The sequence below is a fragment of the Ixodes scapularis genome, unplaced genomic scaffold (genome assembly GCF_016920785.2).
Source record: "Ixodes scapularis isolate PalLabHiFi unplaced genomic scaffold, ASM1692078v2 PGA_scaffold9__187_contigs__length_104089568, whole genome shotgun sequence".
Classification (NCBI taxonomy): domain Eukaryota; kingdom Metazoa; phylum Arthropoda; class Arachnida; order Ixodida; family Ixodidae; genus Ixodes; species Ixodes scapularis.
This window is the reverse complement of record NW_024609884.1, coordinates 4,447,080-4,472,310: the sequence shown is the minus strand read 5'-3', so window position 1 is coordinate 4,472,310 and position 25,231 is coordinate 4,447,080. Positions and strand designations below refer to the sequence as shown.

The 25,231-nt window shown below is 46.1% G+C and overlaps 2 protein-coding genes across 6 annotated transcripts; one reads left to right on the top strand and one right to left on the bottom strand.

Moving 5' to 3' along the window:
- Window positions 1-1,530: 1,530 nt before the first annotated feature.
- Window positions 1,531-6,110, bottom strand: LOC8028778. 3 transcript variants are annotated; one of them, XM_042287198.1, is made up of 3 exons: window positions 5,678-6,110; window positions 2,436-2,502; window positions 1,531-2,237 (listed from the first exon to the last, which is right to left on the bottom strand). In XM_042287198.1, the coding sequence occupies exons 2-3, from the start codon at window positions 2,500-2,502 to the stop codon at window positions 1,852-1,854; spliced, it is 453 nt and encodes a 150-aa protein (XP_042143132.1). In that variant the 5' UTR covers window positions 5,678-6,110; the 3' UTR covers window positions 1,531-1,851. The 3 variants fall into 3 exon arrangements, with proteins under 3 accessions (XP_042143132.1, XP_029842800.1, XP_029842806.1); XM_029986940.2 differs by lacking the exon at window positions 5,678-6,110 and adding an exon at window positions 4,049-4,090; XM_029986946.2 differs by lacking the exon at window positions 5,678-6,110 and adding an exon at window positions 2,689-3,087.
- Window positions 5,509-24,434, top strand: LOC8028777 (centrosomal protein of 89 kDa). 3 transcript variants are annotated; one of them, XM_029986938.4, is made up of 15 exons: window positions 5,509-5,813; window positions 6,501-6,748; window positions 8,521-8,626; window positions 8,750-8,882; window positions 9,068-9,192; window positions 9,413-9,489; window positions 9,552-9,637; window positions 9,729-9,888; window positions 10,002-10,065; window positions 10,405-10,608; window positions 11,031-11,072; window positions 11,148-11,237; window positions 19,057-19,103; window positions 19,560-19,670; window positions 23,943-24,434. In XM_029986938.4, exons 1-15 carry the CDS (start codon window positions 5,745-5,747, stop codon window positions 24,049-24,051), a joined length of 1,671 nt encoding a protein of 556 aa, XP_029842798.2. In that variant the 5' UTR covers window positions 5,509-5,744; the 3' UTR covers window positions 24,052-24,434. The 3 variants fall into 3 exon arrangements, with proteins under 3 accessions (XP_029842798.2, XP_029842797.2, XP_029842799.2); XM_029986937.4 differs by lacking the exon at window positions 5,509-5,813 and having other exon boundaries at window positions 6,116-6,748; XM_029986939.4 differs by lacking the exons at window positions 5,509-5,813; window positions 11,148-11,237 and having other exon boundaries at window positions 6,116-6,748.
- The last annotated feature ends 797 nt before the right edge of the window (window positions 24,435-25,231 follow it).

Genomic DNA, 25,231 nt, shown 5'->3' with positions numbered 1-25,231 from the left:
TCTCTACCCCAGTAAAGAAAGCTGAATGATAGAATGTCCAGCACTTTACCTCACTACAACATCTACCACAACGAAAGGGGCGGTTTTTTTTTTTTTTTTTTTTAATTATTATTGTGATTTGGAGTAAATAAAACTGAGAAAGTCTCATCAAATGGGAAATACGAAAGCGAAATTCGAGAACCTCTTGCGTGTGTAGTAAACACTTCAGTGAAAGCGACTCTGTGTTTCCTGTTCCAATCTGTTACGTGAGTGCTGGTCCCTTATTAGTTCCAAGTTGATTCCTTTTTTTTTTTTTTTTTTAATTGTGCAAACCAATAAACGAACATTTCCTCAAATAACTGGCAGGAAGAAGCGGTGGCTGGCTTCCGCAGTCGTTTCAATGGAATCCCTGCGTATTCACCCGGTCGACGCGAAACATGCGAGACCCCCTCACGATCCAAGTCTTAAATCTAGTAAGTCGGTGGCACTTCAGCGTCCCCAAAAAATGAATTACTACCGTTAGTATATTTAGTTTTGCGGACACAAATGCGCATAATGCGTGATACGCTTTTCTCAGCGAGCGATTTTAAATTTGTAAACGATTCTCAGTAAAAACTGGATAGAACAAATTAATCAATTGCCTGAATTAGCCGGGCTATGTCCGGCAATTTAAGAATTTATGAACATTTCTCTTTTTCTTTCGAGTAAAAGTCGCGATGTGACAAACTTATTTTTGTCACGTATTCGATGAGGGAGGAGCTAAGCGTGAGTTTGCTGACGAGCATTGGCTCGTCAGCAACTGTCGAGTCACACTTGGATAGAAGCGTCGATATCGGCAAACTCGAGTGTAGCTAAAACGAGTGTGCGGCGCTTTGCAAAACAACTGTGCGCGCGCGCACAGCTAAGACGGCACGTCATTTACGCTAGTGAGTGCAAAACCTTTTTCTACTGCAGCCTCCGCAGATCTGAAAAAAAAAAAAAAAAAAAAAAAAAGAAACGAATCAGAGGCTCTGAATAGCCCTGAGGCACGCCGCGGAAGCTGCAACGTGGAGCTCCAAGCTTGTTTTTGAAAATTTTTTTTTTTAAATTTGTTTTCATACATAAGGCCAGGGGTCTCCCCAGAAATTAAAATTGTATTTTTTTTTTCGGGGAGGAGGGGAGGATTAAGGGGGTGCCTCCAGAAAAACAGGGGGGGGGGGGGGGGGGGGGGGAATCAGTGCATAAGGCAATTCGAGGCGCTGTTATTCATTAGAAAGATCACTGACAGAAACTTCATACACGTTTGTTTAATAAATAAACCGGTTCTGATCGGCATAGCTGCAAACTAACATATATCGTCACTCCGTGCTTTGACATAGTGAGCCGACTCGCATCCATATGCGGTGAGCAGTCACAGTTTCATGCCGCCCGGCAAGAGCGAACGCGGCCGGGGGAAGTTCGTCGGTTATTCGCCGCATGTTCGCTCCATTGAGTTCAGCCTTTATTCGCGCACGTTTTCAAAGCAGGGGCGCGAAGCCAGAGTTGAATTTCGGCCTTCCTTACTGGCCTTGTTCCGACAGTCCAGTGGCGTCGGAACAGGGGAAGCGATCGTCCCAGATATTTCAATTTAGGGGGCGGAAAGTCGTTTTCATCTCCCAAATAGTTCCCATTCCCCCGTCCGACACCTTCCACAAACAAAGGAATTCACGAAATTGCAGAGCAGGAATCCTGCCGATAAAACTTTATTCTGCACTTATGACACTTCCTGTGCTATAGCGCTCACAGGTTACAGACGAAATTACAGATTACGCACAGCACCCACGTCTTCGATACATATATACACATATGCGAACAAAATGTTTAAAAGCTTAAAAAGTGAACAATTTGAAAACATCAGAAGCCGCAACTCTCCGGTGTGTACTTCCATCCCGGCGGATGGAAGGATTGGTTCACAAACGAGTTGCCCGAACCAAGCTCGGGGAGCTCTGGAAGGGTCGACAACATGGGCACCCCAATCGTGTGAGGTCGAAGGTGTGCGTGATGTGCGAAGTCAGGGTACGGAAACGTCTGCGCTGGCGGAGGCGCTGCAGGTCCTTGCGAGTTCCGTGACGACTGACCGTCCTTGGTAGACTTGCGGAGGTGGGGATCCAAGCACGAGGCCAGCCGATTTCGCTTGGAGATGGCGAAGAAGACGCACCAACAGAGCACCGTAATGCAGGCGACCACGGTGAACGCGATCAAAACCAGCGCAGTCTCGGAGCTCAGGATCGACGTTGCATCTGCGCCAGGGAGAAGGAGCAGAGCTACACAGGCGTTCTCGAGTGGCGTTTGTGACTGCAGTTAGGATTCGTGGCCGTGGTTCGTAAATAAAGAGAAAAGCATGCGCAAGGACCAGAAACGCTACGCCTTTCGAGATGATGCGACGCACATCGCTAAAGAGACTTTCTGGGCCAATAAAATGCAACGAAGATCCTCACGGTGCGCCTCGAAGAACACGCGGTCCCTTTGGCCATCGTTGTCAAGGTCACCGACCACGATACTCATCTGGAAAAGAGCAAGGAACCAAGCTTATCGTTCAGTACTTTGAATTCTGTCATGGGACTATGTTTCGAAAAGTGCAGCAGGAGTCAAGGTTGGCATTAGTTAATCGCGGTAAGTGTCGGGTACACTCTTACGTTCGTGACTTTCGGGCTTACTGTAAAACAATGAACATTGCATGTGAACGTGTACCTTCGTTCTGGGACTGGTGTTTGCTCGCTCGATGAAAACGTCCAGAAAAGCGACGACGTCGACTATCACCGTTTATACAAATGAATCATGTGGTAGGCGGTGCATATATAACGCGCATGCGTCGAAGGTCCACAGTAGCCAAAGTAGATGACTGCGTGGAACGTTAATCTAGATACAAGCATGGCGGCACCCGATTGCAAATCACGGCTGGGCGAGTGGCTGCCAGAGCGAATTCAAACGCGTTTTTCACGAATTCCGCGACGTCACGGTTTAGTTACGGTGTGGTTGTCACTACGCGACTGGTGCGACCTTGAGCTTGATCTTGTGGAGACCCTTTACCTTGGCCTCCACGTGCCCGGTGGGAGCTCCTCCCACCCCTTTCCACTACAGCGAAGCGAACGGTGGAGAGGAGGTCGCCTGCTCTCCAGCGTTCGCTCGCACTTCGTTCTTGTCCTGCCAACGACTATAGTGCCGAAGCCGCCATTCCCCGCCAGTCTCGCACCCTTTGAACCGGGGGCGCATATGAGGCTTCAGCCCCCCCTTCGAAGTTCAGCCGACCCTATAATATACGCATGCATTTTGCCCCCCCTCTCCGCACCCCAAGTCATGGATTTTAAAAGGGTAAAAACAGCGCGAAAAAGACACGGACAGAGAAGGTGTACACACACAGCGCTCTGTGTGTGTACAACTTCACAGTCTGTGTCTTTTTTGCGCTCTTTTTACCCTTTTAAAATGCATGCAACACCAAATAGCCCAACTCATTACTGTGCTACGAGTCATGGACATCTGTCCTCTCAGCAGCAACAAACTCATGATATTCAGACTTTAGTAGAGTTCATTGAACAAGTATATTCCTAACGAGCGTATTGGTAAAGTATACTAGATAACAGAAAGAATAAAATGGAGAGGACGCCTCACTAGGTTTTATTCTTTTTGTTATCTAGCATTGAACAAGGTTTTCAATTATACAGCCTCTACAGCCTACATATATTAGTAACGTAGAATAATAGCAAGCCCCCCCGCCCCCCCCCCCCCCAAAAAAAAAAAACAACAAAAAACAAACAAACAAAAAAACAACGTCACTTTTTAAAGTTGAAATCCTGGACAAACCCCTGCTCATTGGTTCCAAAACGCTATGGAATTTTCTTCTGGAGTGTTTACTCGGTTTAATTCCGCCCATGCGGACTATGGTGCGCCCTCGCACTTTACCGTTCATTCAGTCCATTTGCTCCAAAATTACGCCTTAGCGGCTCCGACGTGATACCCAAGCTGTCGCTGTGTTTCACCTTACGGATTGCGTAAGTGTTTACGATTTTTTATTTATTTACCAATTGAGAAATAAAGTAATTCATCACACTACCGTAATCATTCGCATGAACATCGCTTGAAAAGGAAAAATTGACTTGAGGTATTGGAGGCAGTAAACCTTGTATAAACTAATAGAAAAAAAAAAAAAAAAACCGCGGGCAAGAACAAACGGTTCCCGGACATTTCATCGAACGCCGTTTCGTCGAACGCCGTTTCATCGAAAAAATGGACGTTTCATCGAACGCCGTTTCATCGAACGCCGTTTCATCGAATCGCTGACGGCCGTTTCATCGAATGTCTTTTAAATAAAAAGTGTGAAAGATGCTCTTTTATGCACGGATCGAGTGCATTTTCGTGTCATTCACCCATTTCATTGTCTGGTTTTTTAATGTCCAAACTTGTAGCTGTTACAATTTATTTTGATGCAAGTAACCCATGAAGATATTTGTCCCGATTTTTATGTTTGTTTCGCATATTGTGCATATCTGTTCACCCCCTCTGTATTACCCGATTGGCCTTGAGGGTATTGTAACAAATAAATAAAAAGTCGCACTCCCGGTGAGAACGCACTCCAACTCATGGAGGCCAGAAGGCGACATAGGTTTTGCGCAGGCACAATAACTTTAGCCATGTGAGCCTCCTAGCCTCTCATGTCTTTCTATCGATACTTTTTTACTGCCCGAAGCTTGCAGTAGCTAAAGCTGAGGTGCTGTTTATGAAACTACAACGAAACATTGTTTTTTTAGTTTTAAGACTCAATAAAGTCAAAAGTAAGTAGGTCACTTCAAATTTTATTTCAAAACTTTCGGGGCTTCATGTGTTCGTGCGACAGCCATTCACCGTTTCAAATGATGAGGAATTGCTCTCAAAAAGTCCCCCACAGCCATGGTCCGTCGGTTCTCATAAAAAAGGCGGACCTTCACATTCCTTTCCGCTATATGGCCATCTTCTGGCGAGGAGGCTGTTGGGAACTCAGCATCGCCTCCAGCTTGTCTTCCGTCAGTTGATGTTCTGTGGCGATGCAAGTCAAAAACTTCCAGGACCTGGGATGGGCACCTCCGACCAGCTTCAGGAAGCGGGAATGCCACCCTGGCGTTCGATAAGACGGCGTTCGATAAAACGGCGTTCGATGAAACGGCTTCGATGAAACGGCGTTCGATGAAATGGCGTTCGATGAAACGGCATTCGATGAAACGGCTTCGATGAAACGGCGTTCGACGAAACGGCGTTCGATGAAATGTCCGGTCCCAAGAACAAACGATGTTTGAATTTATTAATTCCCGCGAGAGTCTAGCTATCGAAAAACCACTTCGTTTCGCTGCCATCGAGCCTTGTTTAACTACGCCTTTGCACCATAATCACCATAAAGTCATTGTACTGACGTCCTGGACTATTTAGGACGATATAGTATTAATTCTGCCACAAACACAAAAAGACAAGACAATGGCGTTTTAAAAATGGCGCGCGTTTCGATCGAATGCAGCCATTGGACGCTGCAGAGGATGCGGCCAGAGCGCCAGGGTCCCAGAGCATGAAGAGCAAGCAGCCCACGAGCGTCCTGAGCAAGGTAATGGCTGCAGTTGCCGCCAGTAATATCAGGCATGAGTTAAACTATGGAGCTAAAATTAGGTAGCAAAAGAAGCCTTTACTTTGTGACATTATTAGGTGAGTGAAAGCGTACCCTTGCAACCCATATCCGCCTTGTCCGGTCGTCTTCGTTACTATGGCAACGCTTCCGTGGTGTTGTGATGGAGGAGGGAGTTATTTACTGCACACCGACGCTGCCATCGAAGAAGAAAAAGCGGGCTCAAGAAAAGGTAAAGCTACTTCACAATTTTATAAGCCCAGTCAAAGGGGGTCTTTAAAGTCGAGGAGTTCGTACTATCGATAACGAAACAGAGGGCCGCGGCTTGCCAGCAATTCTACTATCCCGCTTCGTGTGAGAACTTGCGATCGATCGCTCTCCAGCGACGACGGCGTCATTGCCTCGCTGCTACCAGGGGCTAACATTGTGGACTCGCGAATGCCTAACCTATCTCGAAGACGTTCGATTAGATACTTCCCCGCTGCCAACGACGCCGTGTATCTTTCTTTGAACAGCTCGCACCGCAAGGAAAAAACCCTTCCTGCAAAACAACTAACAGCTCCTGCCATTCCGCGTATTTAAGTTATCGATTTTTAACACTCCGGCGTGGGCTGTGGGAATTCGTTAAATCGAAGCAATGACCCCTGGTTTTAGGATATACGTCGTTCGCAATTCATTCGTAAGTCGGTTCGAATGTAACTTCCATGCGTAGCTGCAGCTAGCTCTTTGTATGGCGTACCGATTAGGAGAGTGCGATTGTGCAGTAATTTGCCAGTAAGAATTTACATCACCCATTCTAGTCCATCAGCGTTTATGGCCCCGTAAGTAGGAGGCAAACCATTAATGAATGCCGAGGTTTGGTCCCAGCCTGTGCAGATGTGCGATACAATTAACGCAACAAAGATGTGCCGTGTCGCAGCTTCTACGGTCCCCGGTCGCCTGTGCCCTGCTGCCTGCCATCAGCCTCATGGCAGTGCCGGGAGCATCGTTCGAGACTCGGGTGGCTGTTTCGGGACGTTCGCCAGGGAAGAGCCCCAGGCGGCCCATCGCTGTGGAAATCCCGATTCCTCCCGACAGGCCGGACAGGCGCAACTCGTCCATCAACATTGTCACAAACCCGACGTTTGACAACCGCATGGAGCAGACGGGCCCAGCCGAGGAATCATTGTCAGTGGACTTTGCTCTCTGCATCCACGAGTCGCAAATGCATGCTTCGGGTCCAGTTGTTCGAAAGACGACAAAGGAGACCTTCCGACTTGCTGTGTTTGCTGGCTGGGGTAGCATCTTTTACATGTGGGAACATTTTCCTGGAGAAAAGAAAAAAAACGAAGCAGGAAAAAAAAAACTCTTTACATAAACACACACACATTTTTAGAAAGTTCTTTTTTGAGAACACAAGTGCTTTTCTTCCCAATTTTTTTTTAACAGTGAGGAAGAAATGTTGCTTACCAAAGCACGTCAAATTCAGTAATATATGAGTCTCCTACACAGACGTTTATTTGAAAAAGAATGTATTAGCAGATGCAACTACTGTATGTTTCATAGGATGTTTATTCTTATATGTAACAAGTAAACATTGTTTCGGTTTTCTTCCATTCACTTGGTACTGATTTCACAACTACTATGCAAGTTTCCACGAAAACGGGACATGAGGTTTTGTTACACTAAAAAGATGGGACGGCAGAAACGAATGTCTAAAACGGGACTGTCTTGGCCAAAATGGGATGCCTGATCACAGTAGCTATATTCCTTATTATCAAATGAATATTTGGTATTGATATTGCTCGCCTGTAATAAGGTAAAGCCTCCTCTGCGGGCTGGGCTTGGGGAGCTCTTGCAACGGAGCGGCTGTGCGTTAAGGGAGCAAGGGTCGACGCCGAGCGGGAAACGGTCGCTTCGGCCGCCGAGCCCTGGGCGTTTCCGACGAGGCCTGGTGCAAGCTTGAGCCTGAGATTATATCAAGTTTCCCCGAGCGAAGCAAAGGATGACCGCACAAAGCGTGGTCCGGCAGCCTAGCTTGCCGACCGTTTCGACTAGCTAGGCTTCCAAAAAGGGCTCTCAGCATGCCTTCAGCTGAAGCGACCTTTTCCCGCTAGGCGTCGACTGCCACTCTCTGGGTGCACCGTCGCTCTTTTGAGAGAGCTCCCCAAGCCCTGCCTGCGGAGGCGGCACTGTCTTACAGGCCAGTTGTATCAATACCAATTCTTCTAGTGTTATGCTGATGTGCCCACTGCATTTTGATTGATGGAGTGGTTCTTTACAAAGAAAGCTTTTAATTTGTGCTGAGGAATTCAACAAGTCCCATTCTGTTGAGTTACTTTCGTGACAAATTCCTTATCGAGCTATTTTGGCAGGGCGTAATGTAGGGGAAATGGCTACCATACTAAACATTTGAATTGTTCGAACATACGTTAGCGTTGGGCCAATGACACTGAAACAATCTTGTGTTATAGTGCAGAGGTGAGACTGCAGGCTCACAACATGATGCACATGTGTTGTGAAGAATATAATACCTTTTATTTTGATTATTGTTATTGAAATGTTATATAGTGGGCTGTGCCTGCGGGACAAAGCAAGGCTGAGGCTGACTTCTCTGTGCAAAGAACATGTATTGATTGAAGGCCAAACTCACGAAACACTGCATAAGCTGTTTCTACAATTTTGGAACCAAGCTCCAACATTGTAACATGGCTGGCTTGCAGTTTTATATTTCTATACCATGCCCACTCTTCAGCTGAACTTAAATTAAAGTATGTCCCACATATTTAAAATCCTGGATTTCGTTGCATTTTTTTATAGCTAATTTGCTTCCTAGCAAGGAATGAAAATTCAAAGAAACAACTGCACATTCACATAGATGCTTTCTCTTTGTAACATGCTTTTGTTTTTGCCTCTGCTGACTGTTGGTCTGCATATCCCTCTTGGGAAAACTGATGCAGGTACTCCACCATTCAGCCAAAGCACGAGTGTGGATCTAGTCCTGGAACGCCACCACCTCCTCTGCCCCCCAAGCAGCTGGAAGTCCTCTACACAAAGCCCATAAAGGCAGGCATCAATTTCTACTCCACTTAAATTCATAGACCCATAGATTATATTCTGTATGAGATGTTAGGAATAACCAGTGCACTGCAAATGCTGAGGACCTTGTGTCATGCACTGGCTGCTCAGAACAAGAAGACAAAACCTCGGGAAGGGTCACGAAGCTCCAAGGATTTCGGAGATGCCAAAGGGGAGACTCCTCAAGTCTGGAAGCTTCATGTATCCCAAGAGAACCCACCCAAACCTTTGCAAAGTTTGTCAGGTATCATCTTCCTTGCATTCTGGCAAGATTTACTTGCAACTAACCCACTGCCTAGCTGAAAAATTAATCTCACTGAGGCATAGGATGTATCCAAACAGAGGAATATTTGTGAATTGTCACCGGACTTGTTGGAAAACATTTAGGGTGTCCCTCGGGTCCATAAGAGAATGTTTCAATCCATTCAGGTTGCAATTGCCAGCAACTAGCATCACTACTTCAAGATAACTATGCCATGAAGCACGAACTACTCACCTACAAGGACCGGATTAAATCACTCACAACCAAGCTGAAGCAATTTGAGGGCATTTCGGTAAGGGCCCCGACATCCATTTCATGATTCATGCACTGTCTTGCATCGCAGTCAAGTGTGCATTTTTTTGGAAAAGTCTGGAAAATTGCAAAGCTGAATGTGTCTAGTTCCCAGTGGCATTTGTAAGTAATGTGGATGTGCAATAGAGAATGTATGCTCAGGTGCAGTGCACAAGACATACCGCAGCTGCCAACTTACATCCACCCGACTTTGTCCACAGGAAGTCATGAAGGAGTTGCAGATGAGTGTAGAGAAAGTGTCGGAAGAGAACACCAAGCTGAAGCAGTACGAGAAACGGTAAGAAATGCAACGAGTGAGCACATTGTGAGCCATGTTCAAGCTATGCGTTTTCCTTGCAGCGTAACTGAAGCAAAGACTTTGGAACAAGAGAAAAGGGACCTCTACGAGCAGTTGAAGGACGCGCAGTCGCAGTACAAGTATGATGGTGAGTGTGTGCCGTTTCGAGCTTGTCCTTGCAGGCATCTCTGTGAGACTGCAGACCGATCATTTGCGTGTCTGCACACGTGCCTCAACAGTCGACCACCTGAGCCAGCAAGTGAGCCAGCTGGAGAAGGAGAAGCAAGAATTGGAGGCTGCCCTAGCCAAGGTTCAACAGGAGCACGACCATCTCCTCATCAGCACCCAGAATTCAGTGTCCTTTCAGTTCCACACCACTGCCATGCTCGAAGTCAAGAGGTTGGCTGCTGTGCCTCTCACTTACAAGGACCGTGACAAACTAATAAAATTGGCCTGATGGCTTTTGATCCAATTTCCTCGGTAACAAGCGGCATCTTTTCTTTACCTTCTAGGCTGCTAGAAGAGCTCAAACAAAAATACCAGAATGACAAGGAAAACCTGACACTCAAAGTTCAGGTGAGCTTCCTGTCGACATAACTATTTTTCCACCATCCACAATTTATTAAAAAAATGGGGCTGTATGCATCGAAGCTCTATTCAGGTGCACTAAGAGTAAATGTGATACTAGATGAAATTAAAGTCCTCACAAGCATACCTAGTCGATGGCACCTTTTTACAAAATCGAAAGCTGCACCTAGCTCGGTGAGAAAGTTGCATGAAAAATGTACCACGCCTATAGTTCCCAGGCTCGGTAATCCCAATGAGATTGTTTGAGTGCACGCAGAAGCTAAAGCAGCAAGAGGTGACCCAAGTGGCGTTTTGCAAGTGCTCATGCGACTGTGCGGTCGTGTGCAGCTTGCCGAGCAAGAGCGAAGCGAGCTAAAGCTGCAGCTTGTTCAGCTGGAAGAGGAAGTGAACTGGCTCCGGAGTGATCACAGCACCCTGTCGGGCGCCTACCGGCGAGCTGTGCGCCAGAATCACACCCTCGTCTCGCACCTGCAGGAGCTGCAGAACGATGACTCTGAGATGCAGTCCCTGCTTTCCTCCCTCCTTGTCACTGTACGTATCTTTCACTGCCTCCTTACGCATTCCAGCCGCAAACTTGTCCTTCAATGCATAGATTGGTCACACTTTTTGGGAAGCTGCTTGTTTTGCACAAGCTGGCATGGGACAGGACTTTCTTCTATAGCTACCAGCTACACACACAGTTAAAAACAACAGAACGCACAAGTGTTCTACACAGCTGAAAGGCTGACAACAGAAACTCCTAGCAGAGAACACTCGAGATATTTTATGAAGACACAGTTAAGCATAGATGTGCCAAACAATTATTGCCTTTTTACGCGTAACAAGGACACCGAGATGGTGTGTTTGCCGGTGGCTTTTTGGCATGGCCAGGGGTTGGTCGAGGCTCTTGTAGTAGACCAGGAACGGACAAACACTCGGCGTCTGAATCGACGGATTGCGGTGGTTTGTTGCAGGCCCACCAAGTGGTGTCCGAACGAGACAGCCTGGAGATAAAGGTGAGCGGTGGTGACCATTACCTCTCTTGTGTGCAAGGCAGCCTAGCAAAGCCTGGCTCCGATTGCCTGCCCCAGAATGAGGAGAAAGAGAAGGAGTGCCAGCGCATGATGGAACTTCTCGGGCAGCACAACGTAGACCTGGAGCAGCTCAACAAGTACCTCAAGGTGCAGAGGCTGGCTTTGGTTGCCTTGGCTCTTCTGCCAGTTTGTTGCATGCCAACTTGCAGGGCTCTTGTGCTTGCATGCCAAAATTTGGCTTTTGGTTTGCATGCTCCTGTCACACAAGCCCAAGCATCAGGGCCAGACCAATTCGCTCTGCCACAAAGTATTTGCCTTTTTCGACGACTAGCATCGGATGCGCTCGGGCTCGGACAAAGTGGCAACAGTTGGGGCAAGTTAGAAAAGTTGGGAGAGGTAGAGCGACAGAGAGGCATGTGTGGGGAGCACATATGCAGACTAAATCAGCCTTGGGCACGTATCAATTGTTCAAGATGATATTGCTAAGGAAAGTATTTATGATAATGCTAGGGAAAGATCTTAGTTGTTCGAGGCCAAAACAGGAGTGTTGTATACAGAGCTGCATATATCAAGAAATAGACAGTGTGTGTGAAAAGCAAGCCGAGATAACTGAGCACTTGATATGCCCGTTGAAACTTTGGCGACTACACCCTGCAGGTGCCACAGATGCAACTGATTTAGAATGGCCCTGGAGTTTAAAGGGAAGCTACGGAGCTTCTTGGAAAAAATGAGTTAGAAGTGAATTCTAGTGTATTTTTACCCCGTGAACCCGAATACCCAAACCATTTGCTGCGTAAGTATTGTTAAACGCGAGAAAAACGCGAAAGACAGTCGCTGTCCGTGACGTCATCGACGGCTCTTTTGGCTGCCCAAGGCTGGGGGGGCGGGGCTTCAGCCCTATTTTGAAATTGCTCTCGTGGCTCTCCGGCGCGTCGCAATGAAATATAATTTTGATATCTGTTATTCTAAAGGCCAAATGAACGCAATTCAAGTGTTTTTTCTCAAATGTAGAAGTGCCCCATCTTCCCTTTAAGGACAGCAACAAAAAAATGGTGTGGAAGGTGACATAATCAAAGAAAGAAATGAACTAAATTATATGGCATAACCAGAGAAAATGCATATATCCTTATTATCTCCCTAGCAATCTGCATGACTGAAAGCTCAGTCACCTAATTGCAAACAGGCATTAACATCACATGGATTGGAATTTGTCTTTAGAAATGGTTCTATTGAAAGGCTTCACTTTTTGCTCTGTTGTATCGGGCGGCACAAGCGGATCTTCTGCTCTAGAACGACCCGGAAAAATCGGCACCTTCACATAGCTCTAACTTTCACCGAATGTGCATTGTGCAGGTCAGTCTTACCGTGTAAAATTTCAAGGCATAGGTCTCTCCCTCTGAAAAATGAGAAAAACAAACTTGAAAAGTTAATGTTGGGCGTGTTCGCAGACGTCCGAGTATGTTGGGCGTGTTCGCAGACGTCCAACAAACTTGCGCTATGCAAAGCGCAAGTTTGTCTGCTTCTTTTGCAGGGGTTGTGATGACATCAGACAAACCCGGATTGGTTTTGAACGAAGGAGAGTGGGTAAACCTCAAGGCAGCTTGCTTTGAGGTCTACCCACTATCCTTCAATCGGAGCCAATCAGAGCTTGGCATCTTTCTGACGTCTTCCCAACTCCTTTACAAGAAGCAGATGACTTGCTCCCTGCATTAATCTGTGGTGCCATTCCTTGATAGGCGCAGAAAGCAGAGTGCGTCGTCTGCTTGCTGCTCCCATCAGGAGATGGTGCCAGAACTTAATAGTGTCGCTAACTTGGTCATCTGCAAACACACTCAACGTTGACTTTGGTAAAATTGTTGCTCTTATTTTTTTTTTACAGGAAAAAAAGCTATTCCTTCAAAATTCACATGGTGTAACTGACCTGCTCAGTGCACATTCGGTGAAAGTTTAAGCTTTCTATGTACAGGCGCCGATTTTTCTGGCTCGTTTTACAGCAGAAGATCTGCATGTGCCACCCTATTGGCGGCGAAATGTTTTTGTGGTGCCACCTCGCGGGCGCTCTCCCATGATGGAGCGGGTAGAATGCAAGCAGACGACGCGCTATGTAACAGCATGGAGTGGTTATGTTAGTTTGCACCTATGCCGATTAAAAACTGTTTATGTGTTAAAGAAACGTGTATGATGTTTTTGCGAGTGATCTTTCTAATGAATAGCAGTGCCTCGAAGTTGCTTTTTATATTAAAAATAACTTTAAAATATTCAAAAACAAGCCTAGAGCTTCACATTACAGCTGGCGCGGCGTGCGTCAGGGCTGTTCACAACCTTTCTGATTTTCTGATTCTTTTTTTTTTGGGGGGGGGGGGATTATTTACTCTGGTGAATGCAAAACCTTTTTCTACAGGAGCCCATCCTGTAAAAAATGACCGCATCTCCACGTGGTTAATGATGTTGATTGGGGCGAAGCTCTGGTGGTGCTTGTCTGCGTAGACGCTTAGTCGCAGCATGCCGAGCCTTTCGTTCGTTTTCATCCATGTCAAAGAGAATGTGTGGTATGGAACGTGGTTATATACGCATTTGACCGCAGCGCCCTCTCGTCTATAAACCTTGAGCCAATGCATGCAAAGTTTAACGCGATTATATACGCATTTGACCGTAGCGCCCTCTCCTGTATAGACGTTGAGCGGCTACATGCAACGTTTCATCCATGACATCCCCAGCTCTTGAGTTACTACCACATCTCAGAGCCTTGAGGCGATGGACTAGAAATCTATTGGGGTCTCCCCGCGCAGGTTCGAATCCTGTCAACTGCGCAAACAATTTTTTTTTAATAATTTTTTTTTTGCTCTACACGAGCACGTGAGCATGGGAGCTCACGAGCACGGGAGCTCACGAGCACGCCGGAGGGACGAGGCTAGACCCTAAGGAGCTTGGCCCCTAAAAAGGTTTTGCATTCACCAGAGTAAATGACGTGCTGTCCTCTTAGTTGTGCACATATGCACAGTTGTATAGCAAAGTACGCTTGTTTTAGCTACATTGAGCTTGCTGATACCGACGCTTCTGATCATGTGTGCGACTCGAAAGTTGCTGACGAGTAAATGCTCGTCAACAACTGACGCTTAGCTCCTCCTGCATCGAATATCTGTCAGAAAAGTTTGCCACATCGCAACTTCAGCTTGAAAAAAAAGCAGAAATTTTCATAACTTCATTGTCGGCCATAGCCCGGCAAATTCACCAATTTTTACTAAGAATTGTTTAAAGATCTAAAATTGCTAGCTGAGAAGCGCATCACGCATTATGCGCAATTCTTTGGGTCCGCAAAATTAAACATGCATATGGTAGTCATTAACAGCAAGTGTATACCTCATTTTTTGGGACACTGAAGTGTCACCATCGACATTCCGCGTCGACGTAGTGAATAGCAGGTATTTAGTTAAAACGACTCCGGAAGCCTGCCAGTTATATTGAGGAAATGTTCGTGTACTAGGTTACAAAATTCAAAAAGGAATCAACTTGAAACTAATGAGAACAACACTCGCAGAACACATTGGAACCAACAGGATACACAAAGTCTCTTTAACTGAAATGTTATTACAAACGCGAGAGGTGCTTGAATTTCGCTTTCCTATTTTCAATTCGATGAGACATTCCTTTCTCAGTTTTATTTTCTCCGAATCCCCTATTCGCTGTGGTAGATGTAGCGGGGCAAAGCGCTGGCTATTCTATTTTCATCATCCAGCTTTCTGTGCTGGGGTAGAGAACAGCACACCACCATCCCAGCGCTTCGACACCTCAGCGCCAAAACTATTTGTAAGCGCGACTATGCATGCCATGGTTTCAAGCTTTGATAAAATGACCTACTACAAATATCACTTCACCAATTAAACACAATGCGAGAAGCAGACTTTGCAGCGCATTACTGAAACAGTGCATGAAGCAAGCTGACGAGCCGGGGGATCCAAGATCTGCGCACTCTTTCCTACTCGCAACGTCACAATGATTACGATAGCTAGAGAAGTGCACCCTGTTGTTTGTGCACGCCACCAATACCAGGTGCTTCAGCGAAGGCTTTCAAAAGTCCCTAAATATAGGGTGGTGGTTGAGAATAAAAATTAACTCTTCCCGGGAAAAAACTGCCAGCCACGGCGGATCTCAAGGGTTGGAAAAACCATACTAACTAGTTAAATGAATAATTTTTTAATTAGTGAAAATAAATATATGGTTCCAATTAAAAACCTGGTGAGTATCATAGAAAACCGCTAAATGAACTAATTTTAGAACGATATAAGACAGGGGCAGCATTTTACGGCATTCCGAAACAGCGCTTAGTAATTTGGATGCATTTCCAAGTTTTGGTTTCCTGTCGGTGCGCATCTTTGCACCAGCGGTCCTACTCCTTGGCGGCCGGGGTACGAAGCTACTGCCTTGCCTCCCTTGTAGGAGAGAAGAAAATATGGCGCACATGCGCTGCGCATCTTGGCCACCAGAGAACGGACCACTGGCACAAAAATGCGCTTCGATAGGAAACCGAAACCTAGAAACCCGTCCAAATTGAGCGTTTTTTTGGAACACTGTAAAATGGCTGAATCTGCGTTATATCTTTCCAAAATTAGTTGATTTAGAGGTTTTTTTATGATGGTTAGCAAGTTTCTCATTGGAATCATATGTTTATTTTCAGAAATTAAAGTTAATTAGGGCATTTTAGTAATTATTGAACTAATTAGCATGTTTTTTCGCTATCCTTGACGTCCGTGGTGGCTGGCAGTTTGTTCGTGGCAAGGGTTTATTTTTTTTTGCAACCACCCTATCTTCAGGGATTTTAGAAAGCTTTCTCTGAAATCACCCTGTGTATATAAATACTTGAAACTAAAAACACTGGCTAGGTGATGCAAGCCACTGCCCAATTCAAAAGTTTTATCTGTATTCATCCATCCAGTGGAGAAGGTGATGAATCCCAGCCATTCTGTTCTTTCGTAAACAGTCAACCATTTCTGAAAGGAGTGGTACCACCTGTGAGAAAACATTAATGGAGTCTGGGTTCAAGGATTCCTTGGTTTAAAACGGAGCCATTTAAGAGGAGGAGGAAGAGATTTCTTGGTACGAAATTGGGGGCAAAAGATCAGTAACAGTGGGTAGAAAAGCTGTTTTGGAAGTTTGATATAGGTCACTGCAGCTCAGTGGACCCAATAGGATTGAGCTTCATCGATTGAGCTCGCCCAAGTTGCATCCACGTCATACCAAAAACTTTTAAACCGACAATTTGGAGAATGGTGGATTCCTGTCGTGATACTGGGGATGATAGCCCTTTGTGTATATTAAAATAGACCTTCTGTTCGAAGGTGAAGTGATGTCTTGCACAGGCAACATGCATAAGGGTATGGTGCCCCATAGTTTTATGCATTTAGGGCATTTCTCCCTGTACAGCTTTTTGTTTTTGGAAAGGAAGTCCAAAGCATACTGGTTGGCAGTAGCCATCTTTGAACATCCAGATGTGCAGTATTTTTGAAAGCACGAAATGCTTTTAAACGCTACCCCATCCAATCCCATAATTTTGTCCGTTCGTCCGTGCATTTCCCGCTAAATTTAGCAGGAAAATTGATGTCACATGACCTATGCATCTTTCCGAAATGCGCTCCTAGGCCGCCGCCACGTTGCCAATGATGACACAGCTGGTACAACTCTCGCACCTCCTATCAGCTAGAAATCTTCTGCCTCTCTCTTTAACTGTGGAAACCTGCTCAGCGCGATTCTCCATCCATGTTTTCCAGCCTCTTTTGAAAGTTTCCAGTTTATTTTTCATGTGCATGCTGCATACCCTTTTTGTGTTATCTTCCACTGTGAGAAATAGGGCTGGTAACTGCCTGCCATTCAAGCGTTTCTGCTCGACATTCACGGAAAACGAAGGAGGGGAAGGACGGCAAACGGCCCTCCACACGATTTTGCGAACAATGACAACTGTTCCCCCACCTCCCAGAGATAATTCGCATAGAGGCCGTTTCAGTCATCGCCAAAATAGTTGTTCAGGTGGAGTGGGGAACAGGTCAGTCGTTCCTTTGCTTGCTGTGAAAAAATGAAACACTCCCCAAAACGTGCCCCGAAACAAAGTCCTCAAGGATTCCATCCAACACTGTAGTGCTGCGTTATTTGAGATCTTTCTCAAATAAATCCTTTTTGGATAACGCTGTACCATCTGGTACGTACCATATATGGTTAGAATGTCAATACTTGCTAAATTGTATGTCCGAGTCCTGTCCATCGGAAAAGATGTTATTTGCACCCGTGAAAATGCGCGTGCCTTTGGGCTATTTTCTGTCGTAAATTATTTTCGACAGCTAAGCGCCTTGTCATTTAACACGCGGCTGAGCGGGCGGCGCCGTCAAAACGTATCTTAAAATAAAACATTCCTGTCGCATTCGTTCTCCCGTGCGCTCACGCAACAAAAATTGTTTACAGTTTATCTTCATTTTTGTTTCAAATGTGGTACAATGCTTTCTCAAGGACCTTGAAAAAATACACACCATGAAACGCACAAAAAAAAAAAAACGTCGGGAAAAGAGAATTTAACCGCCAGCAGCGTTTGAAATTGCGCCTACGCAGGCTGTGCCTATCGAAATCACAGTCCACTCGTCTAGGATTAGCAGGGATGCCGGCGAGGGACTAGCCTCAAGCCTTGTGACTGGGCTCGGAAAAGGTTTTCTTGTCCCTGGGGCCAAGTGTTTCTTGGAAAGGTGCATACACCAATTCAGTTTCCCCGCAAAATAATTGACATGAAGGCCTGCTGACACACTTGCGACTCCTTGGGACCAAGTGCCTTAAAACCTCATAAAATCTCCGAAGGAACACGCCGGCACCATCTATGCGGTGACCCTGGAACTGCATTCCACTGGAGCAAAGGTTTGGCAGTATTTGTGAGGTCAAATGTATGTACTACCTACAAGGAATGTTTGTTTATAACATTAACGAAAGTTTTCCAAAAAAGAAAGACTGGAATAAAATAGGAAAGAACTGCCAAGTGTTCCAAAGCTACCCGATAGGTGGTGCCAGTGTTGCAAGACATTTTGAAAGGTCTCAAGGTCCCCAGAAGTCGCAAGTGTGTCAATGGGGCTTTGCGTGACCTATACGCCACACCAATTCGGTTTCCTCGCTAAATTTGGTGGGAAAATTAATGTCACCTTTTTTTGCTATATTTAATGGAAAAATTTGTCACACGGCCCGATGTCACTCGACCTGTACTTTTGAAGCCACGTGACCTATACTATATATACAAGACTGCAAATAGTCTTCTGAACAAATTAAAACGATTGCTTCTTAAACACTGCATTTCACGCATTACGGGACTTTAAAGGTAACGGTCGCTGCCAATTTTTATTTATATATTATAGCCGCAGTAAACGGACGGAACAATGGAGCTCTATTGTTCCATGGTCAGTTTGACAGGCTTCCCAGTATATAGGAGGCTATGCTCTAGCAGGCTCTAGAGGAGGCGCCTCTTTTCGCGTCTCGTGGATGCCACAACGCCCCCTGGCTGAGAGAAACAGGCCCACAATTGATACTTTGCAAAGTTGGCGAGAGTCCCTAGAAGGCTACAGGCCTCTTGAGCTTGTTGTATGTCATTGCAAAAAAACGTGCAGCTTTCATTTCCAACCTCGACAAAAAATATTTTTCACACGATTTTCAAGCTTAAGTTATTTGCTTGGCTTCAACCTGGTTGAAGTGTCTATGGCTCCATTTTGGCAGCCTTCCTTTTCCCCCCAACTACAATTTTGTGTGCAAAAGAATCGTAATGTGTATTAACAGTAGCCAGTGCTAAAATGCATGTCTCGTCAGAGAACATATGCTAGCAACAAATGGCATTCTTCATTTGAAAGTCTCTATCTAGAAAGCATCATCGTACAGGAGCAACATGCAACAATTGCTCATTGGGATGCAGGGGACTGCCATGGGTACTGCTAATCCAATCCTTTTTCAGAACATGCAAGACCAGACTGAGGATGAGAAATACAAAGCAAAGCTCAGGTGACTGACTTTTCAATTTCATAGAACGTCAAGATAGCCTAAAGAAAAAAAAAAAAAAAAAAGCAGAAATTTGCAGTTTTACTTGAATAAATTATGTTGCATGTGCAAGAGCAGTACCACGTTTTCATTGTGATGTCATGAGAGCTATATTGCACTCCATAAATGGTTCGTACAAAGCCCTCGCAGCAAACAAGGTACAGAGGAGACAGATTACAACAGTCATTCGGAAAGCAAACCCTCAAGACCCGACTTTGGCAATTAATAGCTATGAAAGCCCCAGTTACATAGCTGGGGGCATCAGGAAAATATTTATCCCTGTGCCATTCTTTGCAAATTTCATTGGTAGATACCCAAGACCATGAGTGTGAAACAGGTCGACAAGTGCTCCCGCCGTAAAGTTGCCCGAGTTGGATGCAGTAAATCAGAAAAAGCCATAGTCTGCTTCTCCAATTGCAGGCGGGAGCTTGAAAGCAACTTGCAGGAAGAGTATGAGCAGCAAATCTCCCACCTACATACCAAAGTGGAACAGAAGCAACAGGAACTGGAAAGGGTGCACGGGGAAAAACGGTAAGTGTCTCAGGTTCAGCAGCTCCTCTTTTGGAAGTGTTGCATCTACCTAGCTTGTACCACGGAAGGGCTGCTGGAGTTGGTCAAAACAGAGCCCCCGCTCCCCAGACAATTAAGTGCCACGACTGCCGTTTTCCCCGGCACTTTTCTTTCAGGTGTTACAAAAACAGTAAACCTCTGCTAAGACACATCATCCACTCATGGTAGCTTTCACCAACATCCTGTTCACCATCAGGGGAGACGAATGCAGGGTATTTATTTTTGCTTCTCCACTGGGCACCTTTTTGGTCTAATCTGGCACCCATGACCAGCACTTTTAAATAATAGTGCTAAACTGTTGGGCATACATGGCATTTTGTGCCAGACATTTGACTATATAGCAGGTTAATTTTACCTGCACCATCTCTCCTAGAAATAAACATGCACAAAAAAAAAAAGCCAGCAAACTAGTATTTATTATTTGTTATGCACTAAATCGAGCAGTTTGCTCGGAGCACATCGGTTTTTCGGTCGAATTGTCAGACATCGCAGAATGAAATTTTCAACGACCGGAAGCAAATCCCAAATTCGCAAATCTTCCATCAGGGCTTACATCAGGCGCCAATCCAGGGTTGCATCTGCTCGGGCCATTGCGACCTCTCTGTGGGTTCAGAACCCGACCCGACAGGGCGTCGTGTCGGTGCACAGTTTATGAACCGTGCATCCAATGTTCTTCGATCCGACAGGGCGTCACCTTCGGCTTCGTTCGACATACAAATTCGGCTTCGTTTGTCAAACAAAGCCGTACAAACGAAGCCGTACGATTCGCTAACGTGCAGGCTCTTGTCGGGATGCATCCAATACTGGTATGTTCTTTTCTCTCCGCATTTCAAAAATGTTCTATGTGCAATAACGCAAGGCAGATGAGGACCTGTTAATCGTTTTAATATTGACCTCCCGTTCTCCGTCATAAAAGCCGACGTAGGACACGACGAAGGGTTCTCCATTGTTGCGGCTACCGTAGTAGCACCGGTAACCAAAAAAAACCCCCGCGTAGCCCGCGACTTCTGATAGTTTGTTTAAATGAAGGATTCCGATTTCTGGCAAGTCCATTCTCGCGTCATTTAATGTATGAAGTCGCGTAGAAGTCTTGAGGTGCGATATGTACAAGACAAACCCTCCGTCGTAAGCACGTTTGTTCAAATTGAGCGGAACGACATTATTAAGCTCGAAAAGTTGTAGGTGTACAACAGTAATGCCGCCGTCAGGCGAAATGACAATGTTATACACCGACATACTGGTGCCGAAAGTGCAAACGCCCTGAGGGGCAACACTCGAATGCTGTTGGCGTAAAAAAATAAGAACAATAAAATTCCAGTTTTGTTTTGCGATTTGATAGGCCAGCGGTTTTGGCACGTAAAAAAGAACGAGCGACCAGTTCGTGGAAAGGGGGAGGGGGGGGGGGGGGGGCTTGCGCAATGTGACACTTCCGAAAGGGTGCGACGATTGTTTTTTTTCGTGGAATGTGTTAGCGAATCGAGGTTAAGTGCCACTGTCGAGTTTTTGATAACAGTAGAGCTCCACCTCCTGCACGTGTTTCTGCACCTATGGACGCAATTTTTGGAGAATTCAACCTCTCGAGATTTTGATAACGCCTCGAGTTGTCGCTCTGCCTCCAGTGCGTGTTTTCGTGCCTACGCATTGAATAAAAAGCATCTTTACAATCGATCGACTTAATCAAACTCCCGACGACCAACGTTCTCGTTCGTTGTTTTGCTCGCTCGCTCCCCTTTTACAACCGCTAAGAAAATATTCCCCTCCGTAACCAAGCCCACCAACGACGAGAAGAGGTGCCAGCGCAGGCAGCAGCAGCAGCGGCGCTTGGATAAAGAAACTCTCATCGACTTTGGAATTCTGGACTCCCCTGATGAAGACGACCGCTACAATGACCAGGCCCCAAGTATGAAATCTTCGCTGTCGAAGAAATCTACAAAGAAACCCGTCGTTCAAAACGGACATTGGCGATGTGGCTTGTATGCTAGAATGCACGCAAGTCAAGGACAAGTTTGTTCCGCTGCCTCTCTACTTCCCACCGGCCAAGATCCCGGAAGGATGGCGTGTCCACGTCTTTCCCTTGATGTCCCCCATCGACGTGATGGACAGCCTCATTAGACTCGCCTGCATGTACCTCAAAACCCGGCCGATTTCGCATGGTTCCAAAATGTATACATGCCTGCGAGTGAAGGGCATCAAGGGTTTCACAGAATCTCACGTCGCTAAAGAACACTTTCAAACTTTCATCAGAGCCATGAAGCAAGCGCCGTCCATCTTGATGCCCTGGAAATTGCTCCCGAAACACAAACTGGCTTTTTCCAAGTTGAATGTCCACCTGGAAGACCCCACGAAGGCCAGAGACGGGCAGGAGAACAGCACTTGCGCTGTACAGCCACTGGTGCTCTTGCGCGTAACGACATACCAAGACACCGCACCATCATCTCGCTGTTTAGCGGGTACGACGTGCACCTGTTTTACTTGTACGACATGTGCGTGGTGAAAAAGAATGCGGCTGTCATTCAAAGCGCCTTCGCCAGTTATCTCATGTTGTCTATGTTGTCCATGAACATGTACAAGCAGTTTGCGAAACACCTCAAGCAAACAGCGTGCTGCGAAGATCCAAAGATTGTGGACCAGATTCTGAAGACCGTGAGCAGACTTTGTCCCACGAAGATTTTCGCTTGTGATCAGAACCTCTGGAACGCGATCAAAGATTGCCTCAGCGTCTGGCATTCATGCTCCACGGAGGCCGACCTGTTCGTCACTCGTGTGCCGCTCCTGAAGCTGAAGTCCATCTTCCTCCATCCATCGGCCTACGGCCACACCCCCCTAACGATGGAATGCCGAAATGTCCATGGACGACGCGATGGGCCTTCGTGTACAACATGTGCACGCTGAACCGGGAAAGAAGCCTACTGAAGAGTAACCCGTTTCTGAGACTCCTGATGATGGTCGCGACTCTGACCAATCACATCGACTTGCACCTACACATGGTTTTCCACACGGGCGACAGGAACGCAGATGTTCTTTTCCGGCCTGTACGCCACCGCGCGGCTCTTCACGATGAAGGGCGAGGTGCGGGTGGCTCGGGTCTCAGTCAAGCACAACGTGCGGGACCGAGAGTTCTACCTGGAAGAGACCATTGAGGAGGTGACCATGGAAAAGCTGCGAAGAGTCAGGACGAAACATTCCAAGACAGAGCGGAACGGGTTGTTCATAACGGTGTGCCACGATCCCACTCCATTTAAAGGCAATGCCTCATGGACTTTATAGTGCTCCCTTTATGCAACTTCTCAGACCCGGAAGGGTCCGAGAAGGGCAGGCATTTTGCGACAAGTATTTCAACCCGGACGCCTTTCTCATGGCCCGAGTTACATTTTTCCAAGGCCAGGAGTTGGCGGGTGTGTAAACACTATCATTAATCAATTTGTCCATCTGTCCAGACTGTCACCGGACAATATTTCCGAATTGTAAAAAAATGTTCCCGACTACACTTAACCACAACCACGCCGACGGAAGTTACAAAGACTGCGACACGGGCGAAAGCAGCTTCGTGGATGAATACGACGACGACGACAAAGAAGGCCACCGACCCCTTCCCTCCCGGAGGAACAGCAGCCTTCCTCACCGGACCTGAACCAGCCCGAGTCTTCTGTACGTAGCGTTTTGCGGCAGACATTAGACTATATAACAGGTACATTTTGTGTACGTGTGCACTTCACATATTTTGCCTTTTTCCTATGGAGATATCCTTGCCCCTTCAAAATTCCGTACAAAGTTCTTTGAATAAATATGGTAAGCAACGTCATACTTGAAGGGTTGCTATTTTGCAAATCTCGGAATGCTGCTTTTTAAAATGTTGCAGTCACAAGTAAGGTGCTCAATGGGTCAAATGTATGGGGCTATACATTCGAGTAATACATTTTTCACACCATTTTTCTATTCCCAAAATTCGGCTCAAAGCAAGTGCAACAACTTACAGAGAATTCCCTCAGTGAATTTGGACCTCTTCTTTGCTAGCAATCTTGTTGGACGTGTAATCATCTACCGCGCTAAAGCTGCGAACATGGAGTGCATTTGGATCATTTCAAGTCCACCGAGGAAACTCCACACGCGACAGTTCCATTCTTTGGTTGGAACTTCCATGTGCATAGCATCTTACTGGCTGGTAGCTTGTCTGCACAAACGACGGTTGCACTCGCACCACTTCTCCTGAGCTTGAGGTCCAATCTGTTGCAGGAAGCTGGAGAGAGAACTGGAGCAGCTGTGGCAAGTGTTTGCCCACGAGACGGACATCAAGGCACTTCCGGGAGAAGCCGCCCAGAACTTCCTGTCGTGCACCAACTGAGTAATTTCCACAGCAATCCCATCGTAGGGCTAGCATTTCTCTGCCGCTACCAGTATTAGACTTACATCACCATAAATACTCTTCAATTGCAGCCAAAAAGAAACTGCTCAATAGCAGACACAAAACTAATTGTTGCTAAACAAAATGAATGAAGGCTGTACACTACCGACTGCTGCCAAGTCATATCGCTCGAGATATCACTTAGCATTATAAGTATATAAATATATATATAAAAGTGTATAGCAATGACTCCAGATCCATCATTCCATTAGCTGCAGTTGCGTAGCATTTGCACACTCGGCAACACTCCTCCGGTGCTTTTGTATTGTATTATATAATGTACCCTATTGGTCTTCCCAATAAACAATGAAATGAATGAACAAGGTTGGTGTCAATGCGTTACTAATGCACCAGCCAGGAGTTTTGAAAACGCATACTTTGCTGTCCAGCAAAATAAAAGAGCTCTGGTGCTGCTGTGCCTACTGCATGGTTCAGCGCATGTTAACGGCCGTGTTTGTGCATGCAGAGATGGCTGCCAAACTTCCCTTGCAAAGCTTGGCAAAAGCTGAATCTAGCTAAACCTGATCTTCAAAAGGCCATCACCACTAGAATAACTGGCAATCTTGGCAAAAAGAGGCATTTATAGCCTAGGGCAGTGGTTCTCAAATGGGGGTCCCGGATCCTTTGGGGTGCACAAAGGCATTCTAGGCTTCCATGAAGCCATGTCTTGTCAGTCAAGTCCGGCAATAAGAGTTGTCTTTTATCCGATTGAGAAATGTTCCAATTTTTGGGCGAGTTTTCTCGTATGTCAATGAGAGAAGTCTACTTCACACTAGTCCTTAGTTATATCCACTTATTAAATCGTTATCATAATTAACCTATACCTTCCCCTCAACACAAACGGTGTCCTCCATCATCGCAGCCGATCCACAAGGGGCCGCAAGACATCAATGGTCGAGAACCACTGGGAGAAGAGTTAGGGCACAGGCAGGCTGGCGAATATTAAGCAATACAATACCTAAAACCGGAGACAAGGAACAAGGACAGACACAACACCGTATGGTGTTGTGTGTTGCTTAAAGGGACCATGAAATGATTTAAAAATCGAATTTCATCCACCGCACGTCGTAAAAGGTGTGAAAAGAAACACAAAAACACAAAACTAGGGAGCCAAAAAAAA

What these genes read in the sequence shown, in the direction of transcription:
- LOC8028778 (XM_029986940.2), bottom strand. Translation starts at nt 4,069, where the DNA reads ATGTTCATGCGAATGATTACG. An exon ending in TGTTCATGCGAATGATTACG is followed by an intron (nt 2,503 to 4,048) that starts GTAGTGTGATGA and finishes GCTCTTTTCCAG; the next exon opens with ATGAGTATCGTGGTCGGTGA. An exon ending in CGTGTTCTTCGAGGCGCACC is followed by an intron (nt 2,238 to 2,435) that starts GTGAGGATCTTC and finishes TCCCTGGCGCAG; the next exon opens with ATGCAACGTCGATCCTGAGC.
- LOC8028777 (XM_029986937.4), top strand. Translation starts at nt 6,429, where the DNA reads ATGCCGAGGTTTGGTCCCAGCCTGTGCAGATGTGCGATACAATTAACG. An exon ending in ACCTTTGCAAAGTTTGTCAG is followed by an intron (nt 8,883 to 9,067) that starts GTATCATCTTCC and finishes CAATCCATTCAG; the next exon opens with GTTGCAATTGCCAGCAACTA. An exon ending in AGCTCAACAAGTACCTCAAG is followed by an intron (nt 11,238 to 19,056) that starts GTGCAGAGGCTG and finishes ATCCTTTTTCAG; the next exon opens with AACATGCAAGACCAGACTGA.